This window comes from Callorhinus ursinus, unplaced genomic scaffold (genome assembly GCF_003265705.2).
Source record: "Callorhinus ursinus isolate GAN/ISIS: 27379988/994484 unplaced genomic scaffold, GSC_fseal_2.0 scaffold5, whole genome shotgun sequence".
Taxonomy (NCBI): Eukaryota; Metazoa; Chordata; class Mammalia; order Carnivora; family Otariidae; genus Callorhinus; species Callorhinus ursinus.
Genome location: NW_027397067.1, coordinates 23485707 through 23498578, shown reverse-complemented (window position 1 = coordinate 23498578; position 12872 = coordinate 23485707). Strand labels below are relative to the sequence as shown.

General features: G+C 35.9%; 1 protein-coding gene across 3 annotated transcripts in view; it reads right to left on the bottom strand.

Moving 5' to 3' along the window:
• Positions 1-251: 251 nt before the first annotated feature.
• The window catches only part of TERF1 (telomeric repeat binding factor 1), a 36162-nt gene continuing 23541 nt past the window's right edge, over positions 252-12872 (bottom strand). For 2 of the 3 annotated variants that reach the window (XM_073892890.1, XM_073892889.1), the window contains 3 exons: positions 10426-10452; positions 10088-10194; positions 252-3328 (listed from right to left, as the gene is read on the bottom strand). In XM_073892890.1, the coding sequence (XP_073748991.1) occupies positions 3152-3328; positions 10088-10194; positions 10426-10452 (311 nt within the window). In that variant the 3' untranslated portion in view covers positions 252-3151. The remainder of the gene's footprint in view (positions 3329-10087; positions 10195-10425; positions 10453-12872) is intronic. The other variant, XM_025870718.2, reaches the window with a different exon arrangement.

The following is a 12872-nucleotide window of genomic DNA, read 5'->3' as shown; positions in this document are numbered from 1 at the left end:
TTGATGACTGCCAACATCCTGATTTTTTGTCCAAACTCAGGACCGAGCAGAGAAAGGCAGGTATGTTCCCCCAAACAATCACATAAGATGCGTGCTGCTCCAGCTTCCTCATGCCAATGACCTCCAGTCAGAGCATGCCTGCAGCTTTGTTTCTCACTAGAAAGCTTTCCCATTACAAACTTCAGCCTGCGTCAAGTAGTCCGTGGCTGCTTCCCTTGCTAGAGCAAGCTCTGAATAAACAGCCTGAATGGTTAAATTTCTGAGTGGTCTTTATTTCCATAACTCAAATGTTTAACAACATAAATGTGATACAATCATATATTACTGTATACATGAACAAACTACAGCTACATCCACGAATTGAAAGAAGAAAGGCCAAAAAATTAGAGTTATTTCATTTAATTTCCTTAGATGTCTCAAGTCAAAAAGAAAAACAAGATTATTTTCCTGGCCTTAACAGATTGGCTGAGTTCGGACTCATTCAACGGGTAGCCGGATCACTTACAACTCTGCTTTATCCTTCACCTCCTGTACTTGTGAAGCTCAAAGATCAGAGGTGGAGGCCTAGCGTCCTCCCAAGTCTTTTCTGAGACTGTGCAGTACTGGGCATGCGGGTGGCCTTCCGGATTCCCTAATTTACTCGAGTCCTTCAAAGCCTTTCTTAACCCCACACCACCACCCCCCACCCCCTTGTATCTTCCTCCCCAGACTTCTGGTTTGTGTGGCATCTCTCTGACACTAGACAGCTGTAGGTAATAGGTTTTTAAAGCCTAGAGAGCTCAGAGGGGAACAAAGGCAAATTTCTGAATTAAACCCTCGGGGAAATGCCAGACAGGTCAAGACACAACAATGTGAGAACAAAGCGTCCCCTTTGGCACCATCAAGCCACACCAAGAATTCCTCACAAAACTTAGTGCCTCTTTATTAAGCAATGTTCCAGTTGTTTTAGGTTTTGATTGTATCCCAGAGTTTCAAAAATTAGATTTTAACAGTTTTTGTCAGCTTAATAGCTGTCTCAGTAAAGGGAGAAGTCTTTGGAGCTCCCTACTCCACCATCTTTGGTGATGTCACTATGTCACATTTTAGAAAGATGACATTTTAGGGCGCCTGGGTGGCTCAGTTGGTTAAGCGACTGCCTTTGGCTCAGGTCATGATCCCAGGGTCCTGGGATCAAGTCCCCCATCGGGCTCCCCGTTCAGCGGGGAGCCTGCTTCTCTCTCTCCCTCTGCCTGCCACTCCCCCTGCTTATGCTTACTCTCCCTCTCAAATAAATAAAATCTTTAAAAAAATAAAAAAATAAATAAAAATAAAAAGATGACATTTTAGAAATGGAGGACAGATGAGTGGCTGCCAGGGGTTGGAGGAATGATGCAGGTGGGAGAGGAGCAGCAACAGAAGGGATCCTTGTGTGTTGGAGCTGCTCAGGATCTTGCCTATGGTGGTGAATACATGAACCTACTCAAGTGATAAATTATTTAGAACTAAATACACACATACCATACAAGTAAAACTGGGGAAATGTGCATAACATTGGTGAATTGTATCAATATCCTGATGGCAATATGCTGTAGTTTTATGAATATTGAAGGGAAGAAAAATCGGAGGAACAAAAGTACAAGGAATCTCTCTGTATCATTTCTTAGCAAATGCATATGAATCTACAATTACCTCAAAAATTTTAATTAAAAAAATTCAGATTTCAGATTTAAGATGAGGAAGTTTTAGAAACACATTATCCAACTTATTTTGCTTCCCTTTCTATATGCATCCATGTTATATGACAGAAATTTATCTTTAAATAAATCTAAAATGGCTCTTTTAAGAAGTAAAATAAAATTCTCAAGAAAGCACCATACTATAGTATAATTACACTGATCTTTTTTAGTGGTACATAAAATAATGGGGCATCTCCCAGTTAGCGGAAACTCAGGATTTGATGATTTATGGTATGTTTGGAATGAGGTTTACTTACAGGTCCATTTTGGTTCATGTCACTAGCTTTGGCACTAACCATCAACATGTCTGTAATAAACAGTGACAGTGACTAGTGGTGTAATAGGATAGATGGAGTCAGGAAGCATACAGTAATTATCCATATTTCTGTTTACTATATGTATAAAGACATAACTTCAGGAACAATGGGAAAGTAATGTATGCGACTTTAATACAAAATGAAATATAAATTATTAAAATACTACCATTTAACTCTGTACACCAATACTTCAGTATTTCCACTCATTGCATAAAGCACAAGTAACTCAAAATGCTAAGTAATTCTTAGTTTATGACTAAATTCTCTAAAGAATAAAATGCTGGTGAAAACTCAAAATTGTTCAGTAAGATATGGATGACCTTATTTATTTAGCAATTATCATAGACATCAAAATTACCATGGGTAACACTAATTTAAGCATTTACAGAATACCACTTAGGCCCAATATCGATGTATTAAATGAAAATATAGAGAAAAAAAAAAATCAAAGAAACTGGTATTTATGGCACCAGGTTAAAGGCAGATTTAAAACCATCTTTGTCAAAGTTTTAACACTGGAACAAAGTTAAATGTACCTAAATGAGACATGAAGCTATTCTTGGTAATAGTACAAACTTTGTCCTCCTATGGGTATTACTATTTTTAAGTTTTCTCCTCTATATAAAACAACTGAAAGGAAAATTTAAGAATGTTACAACTCATGGATTACTTTGTACATGTATCATTCTATATACAAATGTATTAGTAACTAATATATTAAGGCCATAAATCAAGTCTTAAAAAAACTTCATTTTTATGTGTGTTACAAAGGTCAAGTGAGCTTACAGACACAGCATAGGTTAATAGGAATATTTTTTCTCTTACCAGGTTTTCAATTTTTTTTTTTTATTGGAATAGGATTTGGGGATAGGGTTATTGAAAGCAGCAGGGTTCAACAAGTTTACATTTATCAGAGGAAAAAGATTCTTAAAGAATGCAATGATGGCATATAATCTTACTCTTATAGCATAAATCTTCATATTAATTAAAGTGATACTATAATGACACTGTAATGCTTTAGACAAAAATTTTAAGATACATCAATGACCACCAAGTTTCAAACAAAATGCAGTGATCAAAGTATTTAACTGTCCTTCTGTCAAGCTTTTACAAACACATTCAGTCTTCACTGTCTGAGCAAATCAGTTTTAGCTTCTTCATAGTCCTCCATCTGTCTTTCAACATGACACCTGTTCGGTTGTTGAATTTATAATGTAACAGTATTTTAGACCAGTTTCCCTCTCCGTATTTCCTCACACCGGATCTCAGATTCTTGTCTTCTTCCCAAAGCCAAGCCTTTTGATAAAATGCAGAACAGTTATTCACAGAAACAATTCTTTAAAGAACATATTATAAATCCAATTGTTTTTAATCAAAATAGTATTAGTTTCGTAGGGATCGAAGAATTTACATATACATTTCTTAGATTTCTCTAAGAGCTTATGTTTACAAGATTTCTCAGGGTCCTTACTATTCTTGTTCATTTTACATAAGCACAGATGGCTCAGCTGCCCCAGACCAGACAGCTGCAAAGTGAGAGCTAACCCAACCCAATTCATCAGACTTAAAGCCTACACTGTCTCTTACAATGCTTTTTCTACAGTTGTTATCAAATTGGTATTCCCCCCCTTTAAAAAAAGATTTATTTATTTTGAAGAGAGAGAGAGAGAGAGAGAGTGCATGGTCCGGAGGAGGGGGCAGAGGGAGAGAAGCAGACTCCCCGCTGAGCAGGGAGCCCAACCCGGGGCTCGATCCCACAACTCTGAGGTCATGACCTGAGCCAAAACCAAGTCAGACACTCAACCAACTGAGCCACCCAGGCGCCCCCAGATTGGTACTTCTTAATCCCACGTATCTCTAAATAGAACTTATGAATATTTAATACTTCATTAATGAACTCAGTGAAAACCCAGTTCTATGTTAGGCGAAGTATACACAGCCATAAACCTCAAATCTTCCCTAAAACAAATTCTTGAAAACACAACTAAAAAAGACTAATTCAAAACATATTATTTTATTTTGGAGAAAACAGCTGAAAATTTTTAAAAATCAAATTAGCACCATACACAGAAAAAAACTTATAGTTGGCATTTGCTACAGGTGACCAACTAACCTATCCCTTTTGCTGACATGCTGAAGGAGCAAATGACTGAGTGATTATTTACTGTGTCTAGACTATGATTACTTTCCCCAGCTGAATTTCCTATTTTCTTTAAAAATCCATTTATCATCAAGTCATGAAAAGATAAATAATGTATGATTTCGCTTACATGAGGTATCTAGAATAGTCAAACTCACAGAAACAAAGTAAAATAGTGGCTGCCAGGGGATGGGAAGAAGGGAGAATGGGAAATTGTTTAATGGGTACACAGTTTTAGTTTTGCAATATGAAAAAGTTGTAGAGATTGGTTGCATAAACAATGTGAATGCACTTAATGCCACTGAACCATACACTTAAAAATGATTAAGATGATCAATTTTGTTATGTATGTTTTACTACAAAGATATAAAAAACTTAAAAAAAATGAGCAAGGACTTGATAGACATTTGTCCAAAGATACACAAATGGCCAATAAGTACATGAAAAGATGCTCAACATCACTAATCATTAGGGAAATGCAAATCAAAACCACAAAATATCACCTCACACCCATTAGCACATCTATCATCAAACAAAACAAAACAAAACCAAAAATAAAATACCACAGAAAATACTAAGTGTGGGTGAGGATGTGGGGAAATTGGAATTCTTATGCACTGTGGGAAGGAATGAAAAACTGTGACCGCTGTGGAAAACAGAATGGTGGTTCCTCAAAAAAATTAAATAAAATTACCACGTGATCCAGTAATTCTACTTGTGGTATATATCCAAAAGAACGGAAAGCGGGGACTTGAAGAGAAATCTGTACACCCATGTTGGTAACAGTGTTAGCAGGCAAAAGATGGAAGTAACCCAAGTTATCCACTGATGGATGGATGGATAAACAAAAGGTGGTATATAAATACAGTGAGATTTTATTTAGCCTTAAAAAGTAAGGAAATTCTGACACATACTATAACATGGATGAAACTTGAGGACATTATGCTAAGTGAAATAAGTCAAACACAAAAGGACATATATTGTAGGATTCCACTTGTATGAGAGGTACCTAAAACAGTCAAACTCGGAGATAGAAAGTAGAATGGTGGTTCTACTTTCTACTTTAGAGGTATGGGAGAGGGGCAAATGGGGAGTCCGTGTTTAATGGATAAATAGTTTTTGTTTTGCAAGCTGAAAAGAGTTCTGTGGATGGACAGTGGTAATGGTAGCACAACAATATGAATGTGTTTATTGCCACTGAACTATATACACTTTAATACAGTTAAGATGGTAAATTTAATTATGTGTATTTCACTACAATTTAAAAAATTCCAACTCAGCTGTCTGATGCACTATTAAAAAGAACTCAAGGTGGCTTCAAGAAGACAAACCTGAGATGAAAACTCTTATGTATGGCTCAATGCCATAAAACTGGCAGTGACCATAATTAAGCCCCTTGTATAAGTTTGTCTGAGGTGCCACATCTTGGCAACCATGCTGTCTATGAGTGCGTGGTACGCATGGCTAATTGATCTCTAGACAAAGACAAAGAGGACATCCTCCTGTGGTAGTCTACCATGACCAACCCAGCCCACTTCTCTTATCAGTCATCACCCCTACAAGCTTCAATTCACTGCTTGTCACTGATGCAAAACCAAAAGAGATGTAAATTTTCCGTGTGTGGGTGAGGAGTTTAAAAAAGAGAGAGATGGACTTACCAATTAAAAGTACTTCAGCAGTGGGTGGGCGCCTGGGTGGCTCAGTTGGTTAAGCGCCTGCCTTCGGCTCAGGTCATGATCCTGGAGTCCCAGGATCCAGTCCTGCATCAGGCTCCCTGCTCAGCAGGGAGTCTGCTTCTCCCTCTGACCCTCCCCCCTCTTATGTGCTCTCTCTCTCATTCTCTCTCTCAAATAAATAAATGAAATCTTTAAAAAAAAAAAAGTACTTCAGCAGTGGGTTATTAATCTTTGGGGTCATATAGATCTTTGAGAATGTGATAAAAGCTATGGATCCATCTCACAGACAAGCAAAGATATACAAAATTTTAAATAACATTTCAGGGGCCACTCAGACTAACCCTAAAATATTGTTTTTACAGTCGCCAAGAATTTCTGTTAAGTTGCTATAGTTTTGTTCAATTTTAAAAAGTAGTCCTTGGTTTATGTAAATTTCATATATACAACACAGTTTTCTTGTTCAAATATGAATTAATTACTTTTAACAGAGTGCACAGATGATGTCTGATACAATACAAAAGCTCATTTATCTCAAGAAATAAGTAATATTCTCTGCCTGAATCCTATTTAGGTTCCTGGGTACAAGTTTAAGCAGTGTTTTCCAGTGGATCCCATACAGCAGAGGTAGCAAGCTACTGCCAAAATCCACCCTCAGCCTGTTTGCACTGCCCAGAAGCTAACAACAACAAGCTAACAATATTCAGTGTTAGAACAGAAAGAAAATATAAGGGTAGTACAATTTCATGAGTGTACTCTTTTGCTTACTCTTTTTCATTTCTTCATTTTATATCCTTGCCTTACTGTTCTATATACCATTCATAATGTCACACAGTTAACAAAGAGTTTAAGATGATCTAGTTTAGGACATAAAAAAAGAATCTGTGTTCTTTGTGCTTTTCTGTCTTTTCCTTTCCATGAAAAATTAAAAACAGAATCAATAAAAAAATCCTAACAACCCTGGTCAAGCCCACAACCCAAAAAGATACAAAGAGCACATAACAAATTAAAACATACCAATCCTTTTCTTTCCTAAGGCTAAAAAGTTTTTATATAACTTGTATTTGAAAATTGTCTATCATTTTTAATGCCTTTCAGAGGAAAAAAAATGGTCTATGTCTTAAAATGATACTATTTATAGTAAAAAAAAGTTATAGTAATTTCCACTATATCTCTGGGGAAAAGTCTTTGTTGTTGAAAGACATTTACTTTCCTTCTTTAATAGAATAAATTTACAAAAGGAGGTCTCTTTGTAAACTGGGATGAGGCTGGCAGAAATACCTTTGTCTGTTTAACAGACAAAATACAACAAGGAGAAACTGTCCAATCTGGTACAGACTACTGCAATAAAAATTTTTTAAAGAACCAAAATGTTAACACGAAATAAGATAAAATCTGTCACTCATCTGAAAAAAGTCCCACTCAAAAAGCCAACAAGGGAAAGTGAAAAATAAAATGAGACACTTGTGATAGCCACAGAATTCTTTTTTGGCATAGTAAACAATGATAGACAATATCATCTATATTCTGTTCTTTAAATTACATAGTTGATTACCCACATTTTGTTTCGAATACAAAAAAACAAAAAACAAAAAAGCAAAAAACCAGAGTAACTTTTTTTTTATATACATCTATAAGTAACACCTACAATACCATTCAGAATTGTTGCCAGAAGAACTACAGGGAAAGATCACTTAAAATATGAGGCAGAGACTTCTAGTTTTGGGACAGACATACAAAAAGCTTGGAAATATCACTCCAGTCCTCACAACAAGAACAAAACAAAACCAACTGAAAGTCAACAACTCTTTGTAGATCCATCAGAGAACTAACGTCAACAGGCAAACTGCTGCCATAAAAACTAGAAAAACAGAAAGGCAGATACAGAGAATCACAGCTTACCAGGAACAGAAACTCATACCTGGAGCCAGTACTGATAGAAACACTTAACTATGTTGGATGAACTGATGGAGGCTTACTATGGGCAAGCCTGAGTTAAGAAACTCCAGGTGCTCAATCTTAGTGGGGCCCACAACTCCAACTCATTTCCACCTAACTTCAGCCCCCTCTAGCCTTCCATGTCAGGAGGGAAATACCCAACTTCAGCCCCTTCTAGCCTTCCCTTCTCACTGAAGAGGGGGAAATAAAAGCTGAGAAGCACATATGAAGGTCTTAGTCCAGGACACAAACTCACTGAAAATCACACAAAACTAGAGAATACTTCTCTCCTTCATCTTACTGTATTATTTGGGCTCCTATAAATCAATTGTCTTAGCTGAGAGCTGCCTCAGACCCTTACTAAGGAGTTTAGGGAAAACCAAAGACAGCAAGAGACAAAAACAAGGAAATTTTAGCCTCTGACATCTATGGCTACAGCAAATAGGAAATAAAGCCTAAATCCTGGCTAGACAAACATAAAATCCTACACCAAAGGTCAGTTTACCTCTGTTCTTTTACCTGATACATCATGTTCAGCTATCAGCATAAAATTGGTAAAGTACACTAAAAGGCAAAAAAACCACAATGTGAAGGGACAAAGCAGCATCAGGCTTGGCTATGACAGAGATTTTGGAATTATCAAAGTGGGAATTTAAATAACTATGATTAATGTCAAGGGCTCTAATAGAAGAAGTAGACAACATGTAAAAACAGGTAAGTAAATGTAAGCAGAGAAATGTAAACCTGAAGAGTCAAAAGGAAATGCTAGAAATCAACACATAGTAATGGAAATGTAGAATGCCTTTGATGGGCACATTAGCAGACTAAATATGGATGAAGAATCAGTGAGCTTGAAACTAAAAATAGAAACTTCCCAAACTGAAAAGCAATGAGATAAAAAGAATGGGAAAAAAAAAAGAGAGAGAGAGAGAAACAGCTAAGTACTGTGGGAAAATTACGAAAGAGGTGACCTATAGATAATGGGACATCAGAAGGAGAAGGAATAGAAGAAAGAATTGAAGTCATAATGGCTGAGAATTTTCCAAAATTAATGACAGACACCAAAACAGACACAAGAGACTTCATGAACACAAAGTAGGACAAATGCCAAAATATCTACACTTTTGTACATCATACTCAAAATGCAAAAATTCAAAGACAAAAAATACGTATGACTTTTGGCTGCATATAGTGTCATATGGTTGGCATTTCCCCATTCTCCTTTGGGAATTCACCCAACAGCATCAAGGAAAGAAATAAAATCCTGAACTCTTAAAAAAGTTTGAAGAACCCTATGACCTGAATCATAATATAGGTAGAAGGGGTACACTATTGATGGAAATTGACAAAAGATATGCAAAGAAGCAGGGCAGAGCCACTCTGCCTATGGATCTCAGAAAGCCTGTGATGTGCAATTTTCCAGAGTAAAGAAAACATAGCCTGAGGTGCACACCCTGCCAATAGCAGGAGCCTCCCTCAACCTGCAGTTGCTCTAAATAATAAAGGTGGTTGGTGGTACTAAATAAGGAATCACATGGATAAGCAATATTTACAGGAAGCAAATCAGAAGTAGGAATTGCTTGCTATGTTCACTTGAGACACAAGAGATATTCCTAGTAGCCTGGAATTTGACCCTAGCCTCAGTGTCTCAACATGAACCATTTACAAGTAGCTTTTTGAGAAAAAACAACAACAACAACAAAACTCATCTTAAAGGAGAATAAGAAAAGAGTACACGGCCACCTTCAACTTCTAGCTGTGATAGAAAAGGACTAGATTTATTTACTTGTTATAAGCAACTAGAAAACCAGATAAAATACAGGAAACAATGGTTTGAGACACTGGACAGATGCCATAGGACTATAATCACTGAGTGCAGAAATGAAGTGAGTCCTAAAACTGACCCATCTTAACTTTCTATATAGAAAAATTCCCTATCAAATGGTTTCTTCTTTTTTTAAAGCACAGAAGGACCTTATTTAAATTGGATCCCTATTAGGAAAATATGAATATAAAAGCTTATAATGTGGATTTAAGTCCCACTTTACATTGATAAATAGACCTTATGATAGTATCACAATAATTCTAAATAAATGTCATTATCAGTACCCAACTTAAGGCTATTTTAAAAATACAGGTGAAATATTTCTTTTGGAACTTAGAACAGGTGGATTGGCCTGTTGGCAAAATCAAAGATAGTGAAGTCGAAACATTTTACATTCAAGATCTTTTAGGGTTGAGCAGAAATAATGTGAAATAATCACAATTAATGTCCATTAAGTCTTATTTAAATATAATAAATACCTGTTTTTTCCTAGATCGATGTGTTTTAGAAGTTACTGGCTGACTCTTCGAAACATGTCTTCTCTCTTTTTCAGCAGCTTGTCTCCTGAGTCTTTTCATTCTTTCACCTAAAAGTAGAAATAATCATCAAAAATTGCTTCACGTTAAAATAAAAAAGGGGATATTTTTAAAGGTTACCATTAAATCCCTATCTATTATTTAGCTATTTCAAATAAAAAGAACTATTTTTTCCTCTTTGAATCTGGAAGCAGCATAGAACAATGCAAAGATCAGTTTCTGAAAATCATAGGGGGTTACTGAATGTTGATTCGTTTACGTCTTTAAATAAGTTATCTCACCTCCCAGAACCTGTCCTTTTTCATCATCTGTTAAAAAAAGGAAAAATATTTATCTTATAGGATTGCTAAAATTTTCTTAAGTTAATGTTTAAGGAATATATTACCTAGTGTAAGAACTATAGCCCTTCCCTCATTCCTTCTTTCTTATTCATAGTCAGTTTAGTAAGACAAGATGTATATGTAACTGAAAAGAGAACTGTTAACTACTGAAAAAAATTGTTTATATAAAAAACCTTAAAGAATCTACAAATAGAATTAAAGAGTTTAGATGGTTGGATAGAAGATCAATAAACAAAGCTCAATAGTATTTGTTCATTAGCAATACTTAAAATATTTAAAACAATCAAAAGATAATATTTACAATACTAACAAAAAATAGAATATTCTTAGGAATAAATCTAGCAGTGGTCAAGCTCTATATGTAGTAAATTATATAAGTTTTACTATATATGTGTGTATATATGTACTATACATTATAAGAAAATATATATGACAATCTAAATAGAGTAATATAGGGCACCTGGGTGGCTGAGTTGTTAAGCGTCTGCCTTCAGCTCAGGTCATGATCCCAGGGTCCTGGGATCGAGTCCTGCATCGGACTCCCTGCTCAGTGGGAAGCCTGCTTCTCCCTCTCCCACTCCCCCTGCTTGTTTTCCCTCTCTCACTGTGTCTCTCTCTGTCAAATAAATAAATAAAATCTTTAAAAATAAATAAATAAAAATATAGAGTAATATACTTTGGTTCGTGCATAGGAAGACTTAACATAATTAATATAAAGTCTGTAATTAATACTAATATGTAGTAACTGTGTCCATTCTTTCCAAAAGCTTCTACTGTTACAATGCAATTTCAAATGAAAATTTCAACAGGGCTTTTTGTAGGACTTAACATTATTCTAAAATTATATGTGTTATGAGAAGTAGTCCACCACTGGCCCCGAGCATCCCTGCAGTTTTTGCTGAATGTACAAGGCTTGTTTCCTGATACTAAACAGTTTTGTAGTCATATAGGCACCTAAGTAGATCAAAGGAACCATAGCCTGACCACCATGTAACTACCCTCTCCTGGGAGGGGACTGGCTGGTTTGCTATCCTGTTTTGCTGCTTACTCAAAAAGAGGTAGGCCCTTGGCACCAAGTTTCTCAGTTACAATACAACCTATCTGCCTGCACAACATCTATCTGGGGCCATTGCACTGCCTATGGGACTTGGAATAGACACCAGCACAATTATGCTGATGCCATGCTATTTGTTGTGCTGTAACTGTTTTGCTCTGACTCATTAAGTCATATTGCCTTCTTTGGGCACCTATGAGAGGTAGCAGGTTTATTGCTTGCAATCCTCTATGAAGTTGGGTTTTTTCCCTGACAGCATGGAAGACCAAAACAGTCAAGAATAGTCAAGATATTCCTGAAGAACAGTAAGATGAAGGGAATGTCCCTGTCACATACTGAGTTATTATGAAACTACAGTAATTGAGATAATATGGCATCGTTGCAGGAACGGACTATACGTGCTGGTGAGGCTCCAGTCAGGAAAATGGAAACCACAATAGTTATGAACAGAGATTTTCATATTGCAAATTGTTTAAACAGGTGCTAGAGGACTAAAAAAGCAAAAAAGGAAATTAACAAATTAGCAGAGACTAATAATTAACAGAGAAATTCATAATTACAGTTGGAGGTTTCAATATTGTCTCTAATTGTTGGAATGAATAGGCAAAAATAAGCAAGCATATACAAAATCTGAACAGCACTATGAATCAACTTGACCTGATATTTTATAACAGAATTCACATTCTTCTCAAGTGCATATCTACACTCACCAAGATAGACCATATCATGTACTATAAAGCAAATCTTAAGTTAAAAAAAGAATCCTAAAAAAAGACATCCTACAAAGTATATTCTCAGTCCCAAACAGAATTAAACTGGAAAGCAATAATAGAAAGATATCTGGAATACCCTTAAATATTTGGAAATTAGCAAACAGCTTCTATAGCCCAGAAGTCAAAGAAAAAGTCTTAAGGGAAATGAAAAAATAGTTTGAACTAAATGAAAAAACAACATCTCAAAATCTGTGGGATGAAACTAAGGCAGTAATTAAAGAGTTTATAGCATTAAATGCACATATTAAAAAAGATCTGGGAATCTATGAGTAAAAGGTAACTCATATGCAAAGGGGGGAGAAAGGCTGACAACAGACTTGAGTCTCCACAATATTCATCTCCAATATTCTTCTCCGAAGAATATTATATTTAGCCAAATTTCCCTTTAAGCAAAAAACAGTACACACTCAAGGTACAGCATAGTTCCCTATGTCAACGGTATTGTAACAATGTTGTATGGGGACAGATGGTAGCTACCCTTGGGGTAAACATAGCATAATATATAGAGTTGTCCAATTACTATTCTGTACACGTGAAACTAACGCAACACTGTGTGTCAA